General features: G+C 46.6%; 1 protein-coding gene across 2 annotated transcripts in view; it reads left to right on the forward strand.

The window, feature by feature from the left end:
* LOC144604413 (N-terminal EF-hand calcium-binding protein 1-like) overlaps nt 1-4,039 on the forward strand; it is a 59,064-nt gene extending 55,025 nt beyond the window's left edge. The window contains exons 11-12 of one of the 2 annotated variants that reach the window (XR_013548719.1): nt 1,126-1,217; nt 3,436-4,039. Coding sequence is in view for 1 of the 2 variants with exons in the window: in XM_078418802.1 (XP_078274928.1) it covers nt 1,126-1,217; nt 3,436-3,473 (130 nt within the window). In the remaining variant the exon portion in view is untranslated. The remainder of the gene's footprint in view (nt 1-1,125; nt 1,218-3,435) is intronic. The other variant, XM_078418802.1, reaches the window with a different exon arrangement.
* The last annotated feature ends 18,284 nt before the right edge of the window (nt 4,040-22,323 follow it).

A 22,323-nucleotide genomic window follows, 5' to 3' on the forward strand; every position in this document is an offset into this window, starting at 1 on the left:
GACACATGGAACTGCAGATGCTGGAACCGTGAACAAAAGACAAAGTGCTAGAATGCAGAGATGATTTACGAGGATATTGCCAGGACGCGAAAGCCTAAGCCATAGGGAGAGGTTGGGCAAGCTAAGGGTTTATATCTATCAGAGGTGTATAAAATCATGAGGGGAATGCACAAAGTCTTTTACTCAGAGTAGGGGAATCAAGACCCAGAGGACACAGGTTTAAGGTGAGAGGGGAAAGATTTAATATGAACCTGAGGGGCAATTTTTTCACACAGATGGTATTGGGTTATTGGAACGAGCTGCCAGAGGAGGTGCAGGAAAATAACTGCAGATGCTGGTACAAATCAAAGGTATTTACCAGAGGAGGTAGTTGAGGCTGGTACTATAACAGGATTTAAAAGACATTTGGACAGGTACATGGATAGGAAATGTTTAGAAGGATACGGACCAATTGCAGACAGGTGGGATGGGCATTGGCATTGACGACCGTAAGTCATTTCAAGAGAAAATTCCCACCTCCGTGTGCAGGATCTAAGAAAAGGGTGACTCGGTGGCGCAGCTGGTAGAGTTGCTGACTCAGCTCCAGAGACCCGGGTTCGATCATGAGCTCGTGTGCAGTCTGTGTGGAGTTTGTACGTTCTCCCCGTGACCACGTTGGATTCTTTCGGGTGCTCCGGTTTCCTCCCACATCCCAAAACGTGCAGGTTTGTAGGTTTATTGGCTTCCGTAAAATTCCCCCTAGTGTGTAGGGAGTGGATGGGACTAGGATGAACGAGTGATCGAAGGTCGCTGTGGACTCGCTGGGCCTATTTCCATGCTGTATCTCTAAAATACACTAAAGCTAAAGACAGTTCCCCGGGTTCTCCAGTTTCCTCCCACACTCCAAAGACGTAACGGTTTGTAGGTTTTGGTGAAGATTGCAAATTGTCCCTATTGTGTAGGATAGTGCTAGTGTACGGGGTGATCGCTGATCGACGTGGACTCGGTGGGCCGAAGGGCCTGTTTCCACGCTGTATCTCTAAACTAAACTAAAGTAAGTGTCTCCGCTCTGTGTTCATGTAACGGATTGTCGAGTAATTTAACATCCGGTTCTTTTCTCTTGCTCTGTGGAAAACCAACCCTCAGCCACTTGCAAGCGAACCACAGCAAGACCTTCCAGAGGAATAACGTGGACTTCCTGGAGACTCCTGAACTCATGACAACAATGTTGCTCCCTGGTAAGGGTGGAATGATGCCAATGGTCCAATGGCTTCCTTATTATCACGTGTATCACAAAGGCCCATTGCATCCATCCCCATCATCCCGTGACCCGTCGTCCCTCTCCTGGCACAGCCCTCGTTAGTCCGCGCACCGCGAGGGGTGCCTTCCTACCAGGACGTTTGGATATTTCAGGAGAAAGAGAGACACGGTAGCGCAGCGGTAGAGGTGCTGCCTTACAGCGCCAGACACCCGCGTGAGATCCTGACCACCAGTGCTCTCTGTACGGAGTTGAGTTTAGTTTTAGAATGAGTAGGAAGGAACTGCAGATGCTGGTTTACACCGAAGATAGACAGAAAATGCTGGAATAACTCAACGGGTCAGGCAGCATCACTGGAGGCCGCCAATGCATATTTTTAAAGCGGAGATTGACAGATTCTTGATTAGTACGGGTGTCAGGGGTTGTGGGGAGAAGGCAGGTGAATGGGGTTGAGAGGGAAAGATAGATCAGCCATGATTGAATGGTGGAGTAGACTTGATGGGCCGAATGGCCTAATTCTGCTCCATAGCTTATGAGCATATGAAATGGAATATGTGACGTTTTGGGTCGAGACCCTTTCATACCTGATTTTGGTAAATTCCAAGGTAGACACAAAATGCTGGAGTAACTCAGCGGGACAGGCAGCGTCTCTGGAGAGACGGAATGAGTGACGTTTCGGGTTGAAATCCTTCTTTGGTCAATCCCACTGCTTTGCAGCGACAAATTCACAATGGCTGTATTTCAGCATTTCAAGAATGTGCAATCTAGTTTCAAAGTACATTTACAGCACGGTACAATTACATAAAGAAATTTGCATTCAGTCAACTTCATATCCTTACTACTCTGATTTGAATATTGGGGTCTGTGTTTTACATAGAATGTGCATTTCTACTTTGAGTCATGCAATGTGTTGTGTAACTTACTTCCCCTTTACATAATGATTCCGCAAAGCAACAACAACCGGCATTTGTCAAGCGTCCTCGGCGAATATCCCAGGTTATTTTAGGGGAAATTTCTGATACAGAAAAATCAACACTGAACTATGTAAGGAGAAATTAGCTAGGGCTAGAAATGAGCTCTCCTGAATGCATTCAAGAGAGAGCTAGATAGAGCTCTTAAGGATAGCGGAGCCAGGGGGTATGGGGAGACGGCAGGAACGGGGTACTGATTGAGAATGATCAGCCATGATCACATTGAATGGCTGTGCTGGCTCGAAGGGCCGAATGGCCTACTCCTGCACCTATTGTCTATTGTCTATTGGTACTGTCCGATTCACTTGTTCCCCACCGTGGACATTGGACTTTGCTCTGGAACTGATGCGCTACAATGCTGAGAAGTATATTAAACCATAGAACGTAGAACAGTACAGCACCTTGACAGTGCCGAATATAATGCCAAGATAAAATAATCTCATCTGGCATATCCCTCCATTCGCTGTATATCCAGGTGCATACCTAAAAGCCTTTTAAACATCACGTTTGTATCTGCCTACACCACCACCCCTGGCAGCTCATTCCAGGCACCCACCACTCTCTGGTTAAGAACTTAACCCGCACATCTCCTTTAAAATTTGCCCCTCTCACCTTAAATCTATGCCCTCTAGTCTTTGACAGTCTTAGTGCTGGTGATCGTGCTAGTGCACAGGGATCGCTGGGCGGCGTGGACTTGGTGGGCTGAAGGGTCTGTTTCCGCGCTGTATCTCTAAACTAAACTGAACTTCAGGAAGAGTCGGAACTTCAAGCAGTCGGCCAAGGGCACAGAGTCTATTACTCAGAGAGGGGAAATCAAGAACCAGAGGACAGAGATTTAAGAATCGAGGGGAAAGATTTACCAGGAACCTGAGGGATAACTTTGTCCACACAGGTAACTTTTTCCACACAAATATATGGGTATATTTGTGGAACTACTTTGACGAATGTACCCATATTCATGGTGGGTATATGGAACGACTCTACCGCTGCGCCATTGCACTGCTCTTTGAGAAGAAAGGGGTGTAGGTATCAGACTTGAGAGAGGTGTAGGAAAAAAAAACTGCAGATGCTGGTTTAAATCGAAGGTAGACACAATATGCTGGAGTAACTCAGCGGGTCAGGCAGCATCTCGGGAGACAAGGAACGGGTGACGTTTTGGGTCTGGACCCTTCTTCAGACTGAGAGGTAAACGTTAACTCCGTTCGTGTTGTCGCTCCTTATCCACAGCCTCCTGGTGGATCGTAAGCAAGAACAACAACAACTGAGCCCTTTGCATTCGAAAGCAACATCACATCACAAGAACCTTCTCGGCAAAGCCTCATCCACGAGAACGTCTGATGTTGCCTCTGGAACCGAAGAAGCCATTCAAAGCACGGCCCGAAATGATGAGATAAACAAGGCTGCACTCTCTACGACAACTAGCTACTGTGTCATTTGATTGCCAAAATTATTGATTGTGAAATGCAGATGGGATGCAGTTGACCTGTGAGCCCCAGTGTGACTTGAAGATAACTTATGGTTCACCTGTACGCCGTAACCCCCCACCTCCGCTAATTCTTTACCACAGCACAGCACTAACTTGCTTCGTAATGTCATGAGCTTGAAGTGAAGTCAACGTGTTTGTTTAATGGGCCAAATGTCATGTGATACTTGGAAAGGAAGGATTTGAACGATTCTGGTGACAGAGTGGGGCAGTGGGATTGATTGGGCCACGAGCGATGGCTGAACGTGCAGGAAGGAACTGCAGATGCTGGTTTAAACTGAAGATAGACAGAAAAAGATGGAGTAACTCAGCGGGTCAAACAGCATCTCCGGAGAAAAGGAATAGGTGACGTTTCGGGTCTGAAGAAGGGTCTCGACCCGAAACGTCACCTATTCCTTTTCTCCGGAGATGCTGTCTGACCCGCTGAGTTACCCCAGCATTTTGTGTCTCTCTTCAGTGATATCTGAACGCTTTCCTCCTCTGCTATATCCTGCCACCATATATGTTATTTTTGTATAATCGTTGAGGGAGATTATCTATTTAATTATGTGCACAAGCACCTAGAAATTCTCATGAGGACTGTTTCTCATGAGGAGATTGTGTATAAATGCAGTGCTTTTTTTGTGATGGTACCAGCACCTTGTCAAAGTTAAATGTCAATATTTTGTTTTCCGGCTATTTAACACGTATGTTTGTTAATCGTGCATATGTGCACCTATTTATGTGCAGAAACAAAAAACACGCTGTATAAATGTGATTAAGCCTGGATTAGATGGCACTAGCAACTCAAATAAATTCTAAAAATTGCAGATTCCGCTTAACTGAAATTAAAACGGAAAGTGCAGGAAGCACACAGCAGGTCAGGCAGCATCTGCGGATGGAGAAACAATTAGCTTTTCAGACAAAAGGAACTGCGGGTGCTGGTTTCCCAAAAGAAACACGCAGTGTACTGGAGTAACTCAGTGGGTCAGGCAGCATCTCTGGACATGGATAGGTAACGTTTCGGGTCGGGACCCTTCAGACTAATTTTAACAGAGATACAAAAGGCTAGATGCTGGATTCTTGAGTAAAGCACAAAGTGCTGGAGGGACTCAACGGGTCAGGCAGCATCTCTGGAGGACATTGATAGGCGAAGTTTCAGGTTGGGATCCTCTTTCATACTCATTTTAGTGGGGGGAGAAAGCTGGAAAAAGAGGTGGGTGCGGGACAAAGTCGGCCGAGTGATAGGTGGATACAGGTGAGGGGCAGGCGGGGTTGATTGGCAGATGGATGGACAAAGGCCAGAGATGAAACGACAAGGCTGTAAGATAACATGGATGGGAAAGGTTTAGAGAGATATGGGGCAAATGCGGGCAGGTGGAGTAAGTTGAGATGGGACATCTTCGTCGGAATAACAACATTTAAAGGACATTTGGACAGATACAGTGCATTCAGAAAGAATTCAGACCCCTTCACTTTTCCCACATTTTGCTACGTTACATCCTTATTTGAAAATGGATTAAATTCTTTTTTTTTATCATCAATCTACACACAACACCCCATAATAAATAAGTGAAAACAGGTGTTTAGAAATTTTTGCAAAGTAATTAAAAAGAAATAACTGAAATATCACATTTACATAAGTATTCCGACCCTTTACTCAGTACTTTGTTGAGGCACCTTTGGCAGCGATTACAGCCTCAAGTCTTCTTGGGTATGACGCTACAAGCTTGGCACACCTGTATTTGGGTAATTTCTCCCATTCTCTGCAGATCCTCTCAAGCTCTGTCAGGTTGGATGGGGAGCGTCGATGCACAGCTATTTTCAGGTCCCTCCAGAGATGTTCGATCGGGTTCAAGTCCAGGCTCTGGCTGGGCCACTCAAGGACATTCACAGACTTGTCACAAAGCCACTCCTGCGTTGTCTTGGCTGTGTGCTTAGGGTCGTTGTCCTGTTGGAAGGTGAACCTCCGCCCCAGTCTGAGGTCCAGAACGCTCTGGAGCAGGTTTTCATCAATGATCTCTCTGTACTTTGTTCCATTCATCTTTCCCTCGATCCTGACTAATCTCCCAGTTCCTGCCGCTGAAAAACATCCCCACAGCATGATACTGCCACCACCATGCTTCACCGTAGGTATGGTATTGGCCAGGTGATGAGCAGTGCCGCTTGGCATTCAGACCAAAGAGTGCAATTTTGGTTTCATCAGACCAGAGAATCTTGTTTCTCATGGTCTGAGAGTCCTTTAGGTGCCTTTTGGCAAACTCCAAGCGGGCTGTCATGTGCCTTTTATTGAGGAGTGGCTTCCGTCTGACCACTCTACCATAAAGGCCTGATTGGTAGAGTGCTGCAGACATAATTGTCCTTCTGGAATGTTCTCCCATCTTCACAGAGGAACTCTGGAGCTCTGACCAAGGCCCTTCTCCCCTGATTGCTCAGTTTGGCTGGGCGGCCAGCTCTATGAAGAGTCCTGGTGGTTCTAAAGTTCTTCCATTTAAGAATGACAGAGGCCACTGTGTTCTTCAGGACCTGCAATGCTGCAGAAATTGTTTTATAGCCTTCCCCAGATCTGTGTCTCGATACAATCCTGTCACGGAGGCCTATGGACAATTCCTTCGTCTTCATGGCTTGGATTTGCTCTGACATGCACTGTCAACTGTGGGACCTTATATAGACAGGTGTGTGCCTTTCCAAATCATGTCCAATCAATTTAATGTACCACTGGTGGACTCCAATCAAGTTGTAGAAACATCTCAAGGATAATCAATGGAAACAGGATGAAAATAAGCTCAATTTTGAGTGTCATAGCAAAGGGTCTGAATACTTATGTAAATGTGATATTTCAGTTATTTCTTTTTAATTACTTTGCAAAAATTTCTATACACCTGATTTTGCTTTTTTATTATGGGGTATTGTGTGTAGATTGATGATAAAAAAAATGAATTTAATCAATTTTAAAATAAGGCTGTAACGTAGCAAAATGTGGAAAAAGTGAAGGGGCCTGAATACTTTCTGAATGCACTGTACATGGATAGGAAAGGTTTAGAGGGATATGGGTCAAATGCGGGCAGGTGGAATTTGCATAGATGTGGCATCTTGGTCAACATGAGCAGGTTGGGCTGAAGGGTATGTTTATGTTCTGCATGGCTTTATGAGGAGATGAGAGAAGAGGCGTGAAATGTAAAGCCAGAGAAAGGGATATGGAAGAACGGATATCCATTAGGGATATAATGGAAAGATGTAGGGGGGGAGGGGGGAGGGGGCAGAATTATGGGAGAAATGGGAGGGACCCAGAGCCTTCACCTGGTGAAGGGTCTGGCAGCAGTGACGTTACCTCTGGTTCTCTTTCCTCAGATGCTGCCTGACCTGCTGAGTGCTTTAAACATGTCCTGTTTGTTATTCACAGGTGAAATCCTACCCACCAGGAAACTGGCCAGGCATTTTGTGGTGCCAACCCCCTTGGTGAACCTGATCATTTTATAGCATCGTTCATGTTGCTGATGAAATAACAAAATCATGCACCACATGTTTCCACCTTATCAACATAGATTGGATCTTTCAGGTGCAAACTATGATGTTTGTTATACGCACACAAATCAAATCATGATGCTGAGATCACTTGTGTGATGTGGGCACCATCCTGATGCCAGTCTCTCACACATTGCATTTGGTAATAGCAGTCTCCCCAAAACATGCCAAACTGTTTAGTTAGTTTAGAGATACAGCATGGAAACAGCCCCTTCAGCCCACTGAGTACACATTGACCAATAATGACCAATGCACTAGTTTTATCCTACACTCTAGGGACAATTTATAGAAGCCAATTAACCTACAAACCTGCACATTTTTGGAGTGTGAGAGGAAAATGGAGAATCCAGAGAAAACCCACGTGGTCACAGGGACAATGTACAAACTCTGTACAGGCAGCACCTGTGGTCAGGATTGAACCCTGGTCTCTAGTGCAGTAAGGCAGCAACTCTACTGCTGTGCCACTGTGTCGCCCCAGCTAAAAGACATTTGGACAGGTTTAAAGGGATATGGGCCAAAAACTAGTATGTGCAGCTAGTGTTGATGGGGCATTTAGATTTAGATATGAACAAGTTGGGCCTAAGGGCCTCTTTCCATGCAGTATGGCCCTATAACTCAAGTTTAGTAGAGACACGGGCTCTTTAGCACATCGACCATCGATCACCCGTTCACACTAGTTTATGTGACCCACTTCCGCATTCATCACCAGGGGGCAATTTACAGAGGACCAATTAACCCACAAACCTGTATGTCTTCCGGATGTGGGAGGAAATCGGAGCACCCGGCCGAAACTCATGCGGTCACGGGGAGAATGTATGGCGTTTAGATGAAAGTTGCAGGATATGGTTGAACCTAGGAGATTCACTAGGTTTTTATTCATTCACCAAAATGTGGACCCGGCTGGCAATGTCGTTGATTATTATCTATCCCTACTTGCGCCTGAATTGACAAGAATCAATGGTTCTTTATTATCGCGTGAAATTTTTTATTATGTACAAGTGAAATTCTTTTTTTGCATCCAGTTCAGTCAAAGTATTGCTATACCTGAGCCCAAACCCCGATTAGTACAAAGTGCATAGAAATAGTCCACTCAGACTGCATGCAAGAGTCGCCAAGTTTTGTCGCCATTTTCAAAGTCCAGTCGCTCGGTCTCCTGAAACGGCGCTCGATCCAGACGAACCCCGGGCTGCCGCAAGGCCTTTCCCCCCCACCCCCATCCACTTCCACCCACATTCCTTCCTCTGTCTTCATAATTTGCACTCTTTTTTTACTTATCTCACACTTTTTATCTTTTCATCTGGCTTTTGTCAAACCATCTGCTTATCAACCCCCACCCCCTTCATCTGTATCCACCTATCACTTGTCAGGCTTCATCCTCCCCCCTTCCAGCTTTCTCCCCTCTACCACAGTGACAATAGACAATAGGTGCAGGAGGAGGCCATTCGGCCCTTCGAGCCAGCACCGCCATTCAATGTGATCATGGCTGATCATTCTCAATCAGTACCCCGTTCCTGCCTTCTCCCCATACCCCCTGACTCCGCTTGTCAGTCTGCAGAAGAGTGGGGGCGGCATGGTGGCGCAGCGATAGAGTTGCTGCCTTACAGCGCCAGAGACCTGATTCGACCCTGACTACGTTCTCCCTGTGGCAGCTTGGTTTTTCCCTGGTTTCCTCCCACATTCCAAAGACATATAGGTTTGTAGGTTAATTGGCTTCGGTAAAATTGTAAATTGCCCCCAGTGTGTAGGATAGTGTTTGTGTATGGCGTGATCGCTGGTCGGCGTGGACTCGGTGGGCTGAAGGGCCTATTTCCGTACTATATTTCTAAAGTCTAAAATCGAAAGAGTCCTGACCCGAAACGTTGCATATTCATGTTCTCCAGAAATGCTGCTTGACCTGCTGTGTTACTCCAGCACTTTGTGTCTGTTTTAATTTCATTGTTTTTTTCAATTACATAACTTTAAATTCCCAATTGCAGTGAATTTCTATCTCTGGGTGTGAGCCCAGTTGTGTAACCATGATGAGATCACCCCATTAGGTTTCCTGATGTTAATGTTCCTGTGCCGGCTCTTGAAGGCAACTTGGTTCTTTCTGACCATCAGCCACATGAGTATGTGTACAAATATTCAGTAGGTATGAGGAAGGGATCTGAAACAAGGGGTTAAAAACAAAAAAATTACTCGTTGATAGGTCTAGTTTAGTCTAGCTCAGAGATACAGTGTGGAAACAGGCCCTTTGGCTCACCGAGTACACGCCTACCAACGATCACACATGCACTAGTTCTATCCTACACACTAGGGGCAATTTACGGAGGCCAAATAACCTACAAACCTGCACATCTTTGGAATGCGGGCGGCACGGTGGCGCAGCGGTAGAGTTGCTGCCTTACAGCGAATGCAGCGCCGGAGACTCAGGTTCGATCCTGACTACGGGCGCCGTCTGTACGGAGTTTGTACGTTCTCCCCGTGACCTGCGTGGGTTTTCTCCAAGATCTTCGGTTTCCTCCCACACTCCAAAGACGTACAGATATGTAGGTTAATTGGCTGGGCAAATGTAAAACAAAAATTGTCCTTGGTGTGTGTAGGAATAGTGTTAGTGTGCGGGGATCGCTTGGTGGCGCGGACCCGGTGGGCCGAAGGGCCTGTTTCCGCGCTGTATCTCTAAAATCTAAAAAAAAAATCTAAACAAAAACCGGAGCACCCAGAGGAAATTAACGCGGTCACAGGGAGAACGTACAAACTCCATACAGAATGCACCTGCAGTCAGGATCGAACCCAGGACTCTGGTGCAGTAAGGCATCAACTCTACCGCTGCGCCACCATCGAGACAACCACAGGAAGCACATGAGCAGAGGTTGAAATTTAGATCAATGCGAAGGAATTGAAATGCCAAGCAGGGAAGGTTGAAGATTCCTAAGGGATATATTGCCAGAAATGTCACAGGTAATATCACAGGTGGGTTTCTTAAAACATTTGTGAATTACTTAGTATGTTACCGGTTATCTGTGGGTGGAACGATATAGTGTAAGTAATAAACCATATTGGATGTGAGGATCTCTGTTTCCATATTTAACATCGTGCCTGTCGTGGCCTGTTATTCCACATCATTGCCTCTGGGGCAGCACAGTGGCACAGCTGGCGGTGCCACTGCTTCACAGTGCCAGAGACCAGGGCTGGATCCTGACCTCGGGTGCTGTCTGTGCGGAGTTTGCACGTACTACCGAGTGGGTTCCCTCCCACATCCCAAAGACGTGCTGGTTTGTAGGTTAATTGGACTGTAAATTGCCCCTCATGTGTGGGATAACCTAGAACTAGTATCAATGGACAGCATGGACTCGATGGCATGAAGGGCCTGTTTCCATGCTGTCTCTTTTTTTTTAGGCTTTTAGAGATACAGCGCAGGAACAGGCCCTTCAGCCTACTGAGTCCGCACCGACCAGCAATCACCCCGTACACAGACTAGACATAGGTAGCCTAGACATACTAGAGACAGTTTTTACAACTTACCAAAGCCAATTAACCTACAAATCTATATGTTTTTGGAGTGTGGGAGAAAACCTACAACTCTAGCGCTGCACCATGGAGCAGACAAAAACCTGCATGGTTCCTGAGTGAAGTGTGCTCAGTAGGTTCTTACCCTCTGACAAAGCCCACTGCAGAATGGGCAATACACGAGACCAGTCAACTAACGAACGTGGACTTTATTCAAGAGCTCTTCGTACATTGTCTCTGGATGTTTCTCTACTGATATTGATCCTACCTGGAATGTGCTCAGTTATGTGATACAGTTCTGGAAGGAGTAACAACCTTACAGTGACAAAATATTCCACTGGGTAACATACAGCCCAAATGATAGGAGGCAGTTGAGGGAGGTACTATATCACCATTTTAAAAGACACTTGTGCAGGTACATGGCAGGAAAGGTTTAGAGGGATATGAGGAGGCAAATGGGACTAGCTTAGATGGGGCATCTTGTTCAGCATGGTGGGTTGGGCCGAAGGGCTTGTTTCCATGCTGTATGACTCAATGACTCCACCCTCACAAGGCAGTTCATAAGAGTTGCATACCTTCACTATTTCTCCCATGTGCAATACTCACATCTCTAGCCCTCAGGACATTTCAACATCTGAACTCCAAAGTACAGAGTGATCCTCCTTTACCTGTGATTGGTAACATGATACCTGCTCGGTTGGATCCTCCACCTTCACTTCTAAAGTACGGCTGGTCAAGATTCAGATCATCACCATTTCGACTGAAGCCTTTCAGGGTGGCACAGTGGCACAGCGGTAGAGCTGCTGCCTTACAGCACCAATGAACTGGGTTCAATCCTGACTATGGGTGCTGTTTGTATGGAGATTGTACGTTCTCCCTGTGACCACGTGGGTTTTCTCTGGGTGCTCCGGTTTCCTCCCTCACTCCCAAGACGTACTGGTTTGTAGCTTAATTGGCTTTGGTAAAATTACAAATTGCTCCTATTGTGTAGGACAGTGCTAGTGTACAGGGTGATTGATGGTCGGCGCGGACTCGGTGGGCCTGTTCCTACGCCACATCTCTAAAGTCTGACATCTAAAATCTACAGATTGGGCAGGATGGCTTAAAACAAAGATGCATTGCAAGGTGCCATGGAGAGGTTCCATCTACGCTTCATGCTGCCTTGGCAAGGCCATCAGCTTAATCAAGGACCAGTCTCACCCCGGTCACCCCCACCTCACCCCTCTCCCATCAGGCAAGAGATACAGAAGTGTGAAAACGCACACCTCCAGATTCAGGGACAGTTTTTTCCCAGCTGTTATCAGGCAACTGAACCATCTTATCACCAACTAGAGAGCAGTCCTGACTACCATCTACCTCATTGGGACCGTCAGACTATCTTGAAACTGACTTTACTGGACTTTATCTTGCACTAAACATTATTCCCTTTATCTTGTATCTGTACACTGTGGACGGCTCGATTGTAATCACGTATAGTCTTCTCACCGACTGGCTAGCACGCAACCAAAAAGCTTTTCACCGTACCTCAGTACATGTGACAATAATAATTTAAACATAACTAAACCTAAGGTTCAGTTGACCTTCCATAACCAATTTCTTTGTCTTTGTCAACATGCAAATCCTCCCACTTCCCCTTTTCAAGCTAGGGTTGGCAAGGACTAGTGAAGTGGTTCTTTATTCCATTGCTCTTTGTAAATTGTTCAAGTTGGAACAATCTGGACTGGCCCATTCCCCATTACAACGTCTCTCATTCTGTGTTGGTGCATCGCTCTATGTGTCACCGGGAGAGGGAAGACGCCGAGCCCGGCCCCTGCTCGTCCTCGAAGACCGGGAACCGGAGAGGGGAGGGGGGGGGGTGGAGGCAGTCGGTGACGACGGCAGGGGCTGGACAAGGGACGGTAGGAGGAACTCGGTGGTCTCACCATCCGTACCCTCAAAGTCGGCTGCGAGATGCAGCCCCACCAGCACGGAGGCTGAAGGGGGGCCGGGCGAGGAGAGGGACGACGGTTCACGGGGTGACCAGACGGAGGGGATGGCTGCAATGGGCCTTTATGGCCAGCTGGAGATGGGACTGTGGAATGGCACCAAAACCTGGCGACTCTTGCATATGGACTCAGTGGGCTGTTTCCATGCATTCTGTACCTAACCAGGGATTGTACTAAAACCGATCAGCCAAAACATTATGACCACTGACAGGTGAAGTGAATAACATTGATTATCTTGTTGCAATGGCACCTGTCAAGGGGTGGGATATATTAGGCAGCAAGTGAACAGTCAGTTCTTGAAGTTGATGTGTTTGGATGCAGGAGAAATGGGCAGGAGTAAAGACCTGAGCGACTTTGACAATGGCCAAATTGTTATGGCCAGATGACTGGGTCAGGGCATCCCTGAAACGGCAAGGCTTGTGGGATGCTCCCGGTCAGCAGTGGTGAGTACCTACCGACAGTGGTCCGAGGAGGGACAAACCACAAACCGGCGACTGGGTGTTGGGCGCCCAAGGCTCATCGATGCGCGAGGGCAATGAAGGCTATCCCGTCTGGTTCTGTGGCACAAGTCACAGAAAATTTTAATGGTGGTCACAGGAGGAAGTATATATATGATATGATATGATAATGTGTCACAATACACAGTGCATCGCACCCTGCTGCGTATGGGGCTGTGTAGCCGCAGGCCGGTCGGAGTGCCCATGATGACATAATGTTTTGGCTCATCAGTGTGTGTATGCGAATAAACTTACTGATCTGTATGCAAAAAAAAAGGAATCTCACTGTACCTTGGTACACGTGATAATAAAGAAACCAATGAAGCATCGCACCATTGTTAGTTTAGTTTAGTTTAGAGATACAGTGCGGAAACAGGCCCTTCAAGTCCGTGCCGACCAGCAATCCCCACACACTAACACTATCCTACACACTAAGGATAATCTACAATTTTACCAAAACCAATTAACCTACAAACCTGAACGTCTTTGGAGTGTGGGAGGAAACCGGAGCACCCGGAGAAAACCCACGCAGGTCACAGGGAGAATGTATAAAATCCGTACAGACAGCGCCCATGGTCAGGATTGAACCGGGGTCTCTGGCGCTGTGAGGCAGCAATTCTACCACTGCACCATTGTGCCGCCCCTATGTCTTCTTATATGTCTTCTCCAACAGTTGATGACAGGGGCAGCAGTGGGCAGAAATGTGCACACCTTCAAATGACCAGTAACATGTCCACTTTTCAAATTCTGATCAGGGTCTCAACTTTCTCTTCCACTGCCTGTAGTTTTTTTTTAATCTCCTTGAAGACAAAACCAAATTTCTTCCTTTTGCTTGAAGGCACATTTGTTTTTTTTAGCTTGACATTATGTGATGATGCTTTCTGGACACTCCTTCAAGTATTTGATGTATTTCCTCTGAGTAACTCAAATGCCACCTTGACTATTAAATGTGGCCTCTGAAACACTGGGTGTGTAATCTTCTAAGAATCTGAGGTTGTGATCAACTATGTGTATGTTGCTATAAATAGTTCAATACTGACACTTCCAGACACTGCTTGTCGGCCCCTTGGGTGACAGTGGAGCAGCGGTAGAGCTGCTATCTCACAGCACCAAAGACCCGAGTTCAATCCTAACTTCGGGTGCTGTCTGTGTGGATGTGAGAGGAATGTTGTATATCAACAACTAGAGAGTAGTCTTGAGCTACAAACTACCTCATCCGAGACCATCGGACTATCTTTAATCGGACTTTACTAGACTTTATCTTGCGCTACACGTTATTCCCTGTATCCTGTATCTGTACACTGTGGATAGCTCGATTGTAATCATGCATAGTCTATCTGCTGACTGGTTAGCCCGCAACAAAAGCTTTTCACTGTAGCTCAGTACAAGAGACAATAAACAAAACTAACTAACTCTGTACGTTCTCTCTGTGACCACGTGGGTTTCCTCTGGGTGCTCCAATTTAAATACTCTATTTGGACTGGAGGCCTGTGGCTAATGGCGTGTCTCGGGGTTTGGCGCTGGGCCCATTGTGGTTTGTCATCTATAATCAATGATTTGGATGAGAATGTACATGGCATGCACGATAAGCAAATTTGCAGATGACACAGAGGTGGGTGGTATTGTAGAGAGTGAAGATGGTTATCACAAAGTGCGGTGAAGATTTACGAGGATGTTGCCAGGACTCGAGGGCCTGAGCTCTAGGGAGAGGTTGAGCAGGCTAGGACTCTATTACTTGGAGCGCAGGAGGATGAGGGATGATCTTATAGAGGTGGACAAAATTATGAGAGGAATAGATCGTGTAGACGCACAGAGTCTCTTGCCCAGGGTAGGGAAATCGAGAACCAGAGGACATAGGTTTAAGGTGAGAGGGGATAAGCCAGGTTTAGAGGGATATGGGCCAAATGCAGGCAGGTCGTTCTAGTATAGATGGGACATGTTGGGCGGTGTGGGCAAGTTGGGGCTTGTTTCCATGCTGCATGACACTATGATTCTCCCTGCAGCTAAAATCTGCTGATCCAGTCATTGATTTATATTAGCTAGTGTCACCCCTGTTGATGCCATTATGTCACTGATGCACAAAGGGTAATCTGGATTTACCTGAAGGTTTCATTCAATAACTGGTTGTGTTTAGAGAAACATGGACATGTGGGTATATGTTTCCTGTGATGTTTGGAATAATTTAGATATCAGGCATTGGGCAGAACATTAGAAAGTCTTTGCTTGCATGTGATAGGGTTTAGAAGAGTTTAAAGAGGACTCGATTGAAACATATAGGACCCCGAAAGGTCCCGACAGGATAAATGTGAAAGTCTCTTCCTCTCGTTTAGTGTAGTTTAGTTTAGTTTAGAGATACAGCATGGAAACAGGCCCTTCGGCCCACTGAGTCCATGCCGTCCATCGATCACACTGGTTCCATGTATTCCCATTGTTTCATCCGTTCCCTGCATACTAGGAGCTATTTACAGAGGGTCGATAACCCACAAACTCACACATCTTTGGGATGTGGGAGGAAACCGGAGCACCCGGAGGAAACAGGAAGAAGATGCAAACTCCGCACAGACAGCACCCGATGCCACGATTGAACCCGGGTCTCCGGCGTTGTGAGACAGCAGCTCTACCAGCTGCACCACTGGTTAATGCCAAGGTCTATTCCTCCTGTGTGGGAGAATGTAAAACTAGAGGTCACTATTTATTAATAAAGAGTTGCCTGTTAGGTTTTTTTTCACAAGAAGTTCATGAATCTTTGGAAATCTCTGCCCCATCGGCTGATGAAAAGGGAACATTTTTAAGACAGTGGTGTAGATGGATGCTTGACAAGCAAGGACACAGAACATAGAACACAGCACAGTACAGCACAGGGAACAGGCCCTTCGGCCCAAAGTGTCTGTGCCCAACATGATGCCAAGACCAACTGCCTGCCTGCACATAATCCATGTCCCTCCAATCCCTGCATATTCATGTGCCTATCCAAACGTCTGTTAAATGCCACTCACCACCACCCCTAGCAGCCTGCTCCAGTCACCCACCATCTGTGTAAAGAACTTGCCTCACACATCTCCTTTAAACATTGCCCCTCTCACTTTGAAGCCGGGGTGTTCCAGAGAAAACAGTCAAAGTCCATCCAACCTCTCATTGTTGCTAATAGGGCGGTCACGGTGGCTCAGCGGTAGAGTTGCTGCCTTACAGTGAATGCAGCGCCGGAGACCCGGGTTCGATCCTGACTACGGGCGCCGTCTGTACGGAGTTTGAACGTTCTCCCCGTGATCTGCGTGGGTTTTTTCCGAGATCTTCGGTTTCCTCCCACACTCCAAAGACATTCAGGTTTGTAGGTTAAGTGGCTTGGTAAATGTAAAAATGGTCCCTAGTGGGTGTAGGATAGTGTTAATGTACGGGGATCGCTGGGCGGCACGGACTTGGTGGGCCGAAAAGGCCTGTTTCCGGCTGTATATATATGATATGATATGATAGTACCCTACCCCCAATACCATGCGCTCTAATTTTGCCCACTAATCTCCTATGTGGGACCTTGTCATATAACATCACGGCTAAACTGTATGTCATCTTAACTCCTGTATCCTTGGTAACCTTGAACCTTGGATATGGAGGCTTTGGAAAGAGCACTTGGAAATATTCAAAGCAATTTGTTGGAATTACTGAAGGAGTAATCGGTGTGTGGGCAGAGGTGAGATTAAAACCAGTGGGTGCACTAAGTTCAGATTTCTGATGACATTTGATGAGATCGCACTTCAAAGGTCAGAACAGATATTGGAGATATGGAGAATAGACTTGCAGGAAAAAGGAAAGGCACAGTGTTGCAACGTGTCACGTTGCTGCCGCACATCGCCAGACACCTGGGTTCGATCCCGACTACGGCTGCTGTCTGTACGGAGTTGAACGGAGATGAGGAAAAACTTTTTCAGTCAGAGAGTTGTAAATCTGTGGAATTCTCTGCCTCAGAGGGCAGTGGAGGCCAATTCTCTGAATGCATTCAAGAGAGAGCTAGATAGAGCTCTTAAGGATAGCGGAGTCAGGGGGTATGGGGAGAAGGCAGGAACGGGGTACTGATTTAGAATGATCAGCCATGATCACATTGAATGGTGGTGCTGGCTCGAAGGGCCGAATGGCCTCCTCCTGCACCTATTGTCTATTGTCTATTGTGAAAAGCTTTTTGTTGAGTGCTATCCAGTCAGTGGAAAGCTATACATAATTACAATCGAGTTGTCCACAGTGTACATATACAGGATAAAGGGAATAATGTATAGTGCAAGATAAAGTCCGATTAAAGGTAGTCCAAGGGTCTCTAATCAAATCCAAAGGTCTCCAATGAGCTTGTACGTTCTCCCTGTTCACCGGGTGCCCCGGTTTCCTCCCACAGAAAGAAAAGCAGGTTTGTAGGTTAATTGGCTTCAGTAAAAATTGTAAATTGTCCCTGGTGTGTAGGATAGTGCTGGTATACGGGGTGATTGCTGGCTGGCATGGACTCGGTGGGCCGAAGGGCCTGTTTCCATGCTGAATCTGCTGAAGTCTGCTTAATAATACTTGTTGTAGGAAAAATGTTCAAAGGCATTGTTAAGGATGCTGTTATGAAAGGGCACTTGGAAATATTTAAAGCAATGTATCGGAGTTCCTAGAGGTCACCTGTGTGTGGGTGGAGGAGAGAGGAAAACAAGTTTCCTCATGACAGTTGATGAGGTACACATCAAAGGTCACAGCGGAAAATGAAAGGCCGTGATCTAGGCGATATGGATAAAAGATTTGCAGGAAAAAGGAAAGGCACAATGGGGCAGCGGTAGAGTTGCTGCCTTACAGCGCCAGAGACCCAGGTTTGATCCTGACTACGGGTGCAGTCTGTACGGAGTTTGTACATTCTCCCCGTGACCACGTGGGTTTTCTCCGGGTGCTCCAGTTTCCTCCCACATTCCAAAGACGTAGAGATTTGAAGGCTACTTGGCTTCAGTAAAATTGTAAGGATAGTGTTGGTGTGTAAGGTAGTGTTCTGGTGTGAGATAGTGCCCCGCTGGTCGGGGCAGGCTCGGTGGGCCGAAGGGGCCTGTTTCTGTGCCCTATCTCTAAAGTCTAAAGCTGTGGCTTCCTTCCCCCTTTCAGTCTAGTTCCTTTCTTTTTGTTTGCCTCAGCTTCAAGTGAGTCACACTGGCTGAGTCAGAGAAGGAATTCAACACAATACTTGTGCCACTTCTCCTTTAACTCCGGTTCAAGAAAGGTTTTGTTTTTGATTTTCCGATGACGCAGCACACTCGCCAAAAATACTCTAATCCACATAAATTCCAGGTCTAATTCTGTCTCCATGCTGTAATAGCTTATTTTGGATGATAAAATAACATAGGATATCCTGAATATTATCCATGAACCTTGTGACATCTCGACAAGATGTTTCCAGTTGCGCCCACTGTTTTTCCTTGTGTGTCTTTTCAAGTATCTGATTTTCACTTAGTTTAATTATACGTCATGGAAACAGGTCCTTTGGCCCAACTCGATCTTATCAAACAAGTTGACTACCTCAGCTGGTCCTGTTTGATGGGTTTGGCCCACATCCTTTAGACTTCAGACATTAGACATTAGAGCTACAGTGTGGAAACAGGCCCTTCGACCCACCAAGTCCGTGCCATCCAGTGATCCCCGTACACTAGCACTACCCTACATACTAGGGACAACTTACAATTTTTTTTACCAAAACCAATTACCCTATAAACCTGTATGTCTTTGGAGTGTGGGAGGAAACTAGAGCACCTGGAGAAAATGGAGAAAAAGAGAAGAGTTGGTCTTGGTATCATGTTTGGCACAGACATCGTGGGCCGAAGGGCCTGATCTTGTGCGGTATTGTTCTATGTTCTATAAAAGGGATGACAATGAGAGATGATGCTCATTGATTGATGATTTTTGTTTTTTTTACCTACAGATCTGTACGTCTTTGGAGTATGAGAGGAAACCGGAGCACCTGAAAAAACAACCACCAGGTGGCGCCAGCAATGGCTGCCTCGCCAACAGTCTGCCCGTCCTTTCCTTTGTGTTTTAGTTGTATGTGTTAAATGTCTGTTTTTAGTGTTCTTTAGCTTGTTTTTAGGTGGGAGGTGGGGGGGAAACTTTCTCTAATATCTTACCTTGACAGAGATGCGATTTTTTTCCGTATCTTATCTCTGTCCACACTGCGGCCTAACGTCGAGGAGTTGGCGGCCTTCGCTGGACACCAATTTTGAGAGCTCCCCCGCGGGTGCCTGCGGGACTTTAACATCGCGGAGCCCGTGATCCCTTTGCCAGGGATCGACCTCGGAGCTCCAACCGGGGATGCTTGAGGACATTAACATCACGGAGCCCGCGGTCTCTGGTCAGAGACCGACTTCAGGAACTCCAAGCTGCGGGAGTTTCGACCGCCTCGACGCGGGAGCTTCGATCATTCCGACACGGGAGCTTCGATCGCCCCGACACGGGAACTTCGATCGCCCCGACGCAGGAGCTTCGACCATTGGCTGCGGGAGCTTTGACCACCCCGATGGATGGTTCGACTGCCCCGACTGCGGGAGAATAAAGAGGAAGAAGTTTGGTCTTTTTTGCCTTCCATCACAGTGAGGAATGTGGGGAATCTGCTGTGGTGGATGTTTATGTTAACTTTTATGTAGTTGTGTGTCTTGTTGCTTTTTTTTTCTCCATATGGCTGTATGGTAATTCGCATATCACTGTGCCTTAATTGGTACATGTGACAATAAAAGACCTTTGAAACATTTGGTCACAGAGAGAGCGTACAAACTCCCGACAGACAGCACCCGTTGTCAGGATGGAACCCAGGTCTCTGGCAGCAACTCTACCACAGCGCCACTGTGACACTCGCTAGATCCTTACTACCGATGTACCTGTCCAAATATTCTTCAAACATCGTAAATGTACCCACCTCTACTACTTCCTCTGGTGACTCTTTCCATATTCCGACCTCAAAGATGAAAGGTTAACCTCTCGACCCCTTTAAATCTTTACCCTCTCACACCTTAAAACTCTGCCCAGTAGTTTTAGACTCCTCTATGCTGGGAAAGAAAACCTGTGACCATCCACTTTATTGATGTTGCTCGTGATTTTATACCTCCGCCTCCACCTGCATCACTTCTGGTGGCTACACAATTTGCAACTGCTCTATACTCGAGCTGAACAATTCACAACTCTTCATCTTTTTGGGCTTACACCTGTCTTTTCATCCCTGGCCTTTGTCCAACAATCTGCCTATCCAATAACCACCTCGCCCGTGCTCACCCATTACCAGCCATACTCGTCATAGTCCCAGTTACAATGCTTTTTATAATCTCCAGTGTTCCTGGGCATTTGGCTTGCTGAACTAGGCTGTTACATTCTGTTATATACTTGTGGAATAAATCTTAGGTTTGTTCCCATCGATACCTCTACATCCTTTGGAAGGTTGAGGAGATTCGGTAAATCGATGAAACATAGAAACATAGAAACATAGAAAATAGGTGCAGGAGTAGGCCATTCGGCCCTTCGAGCCTGCACCGCCATTCAATATGATCATGGCTGATCATCCAACTCAGTATCCCGTACCTGCCTTCTCTCCATACCCCCTGATCCCTTTAGCCACAAGGGCCACATCTAACTCCCTCTTAAATATAGCCAATGAACTGGCCTCAACTACCTTCTGTGGCAGAGAATTCCACAGATTCACCACTCTCTGTGTGAAAAATAAAACTGTCTTAGACTTCTACGGGTGTCCAGTCGAGAACATGTTGACTGGTTGATTTATTCACAAAATGCTGGAGTAACTCAGCAGGTCAGGCAGCATCTCGGGAGAGAAGGAATGGGTGACGTTTCGGGTCGAGACCCTTCTTGACTGGTTGCATGTTGACTGGTTGCATCACTGGTTCAACAACTGGAACGCTCAGGATGAAGAAGACTGCAAAAGGTGGTGGACACTGCCCAGTCCATCACGGGTAACCGACCTCCCCACCATCGAAGGGATCTGCAGGAGTCGCTGCCTCAAAAAGGCAGCAAGCGTCATCAGAGACCCACACTGCTCTAATTTAACCCCTGCCATCGGGAAGAAGGTATAAGAGCCTGAAAACTGTAACGCCCAGGTTCAGGAATAGCTTCTTCCCAACAACCATCGGGCTATTGAACACTGGGAACTCACACTAAACTCTAAACTACCAACTGCCTGGGTTGCACGAGGGACTTTGGGCATTGTTTTGTTTTTACACTATGTTGGGTTTTGTAATTCGTTTTTTAACAACTTAAAAAATAAACAACTTTCCTTTATTTTTCGGGATACAGCGCAGAGACAGGCCCTTCAGCCCACCGACCAGCGATCCCCGTACACTAATACTATCCTACACACACCAGGGACAATTTACAATCTTTACTAAAGGTATCTTTGCCCTGCGCTGCCCTTGGTTGTTATATTATATAATGAGTACAGTGTTTACAAACCAAAGGTAGACACAAAATGCTGGAGTAACTCAGCTGGGACAGGCGGCATCTCTGGCAGAGAAGGAATGGGTGGCGTTTCGGGTCGAGACTCGTCTTGTGCTGCTGCAAGTAATCATTTTGTTGTTCCGTTTCGGTACTTATGACAATAAAGCACTCTTGACCCATTTGGCACTTGACTGGGTTCCTTTTCAGCAAGGCTGGTTTGTCAACAGCTTAAAGTGCTGTCTGTTCAAGTGGTTTTCTCTGCTGCAAACAGCACAGTCTATTGGGGAGAAATCAGTCACTCACAAGAAACCCAAGGTGCTCTGTGCAAAACCATAATCTCACTATAAGTTTTTCGTATAATCATGAATCAGCAATAACTTGCCTAAATACCAGACCGCAAACTCACTCACCCTCAGCCTCCCTGCCCTCTGAGGCAATGGGGGAATGGAATTTGATACAAACACGGGAGGCATACTTTCACTTTGCCAATCTATTCCATGCCTGATCAGAAATGTTCCTCTTCTGATCTCAGCCATGGGATCCTGTGCAATTTGGAGGCCCTGCCTGCTCTCGTGATCTCCATCGCTCAATGCTGGGAGTCAAGGTCAAGAAAGCATCAGGTCTGTGGAAGTAGCACTCCCTCTCAATAGCGGGGAAAGGATTTGCTCATCGGGAATGAGGTGCTCTCGTGGCTGCCATACTTGGTGCAAGTGTGGCCCGTCCCCAC

The sequence above is a fragment of the Rhinoraja longicauda genome, chromosome 22 (assembly GCF_053455715.1).
Source record: "Rhinoraja longicauda isolate Sanriku21f chromosome 22, sRhiLon1.1, whole genome shotgun sequence".
Classification (NCBI taxonomy): domain Eukaryota; kingdom Metazoa; phylum Chordata; class Chondrichthyes; order Rajiformes; family Arhynchobatidae; genus Rhinoraja; species Rhinoraja longicauda.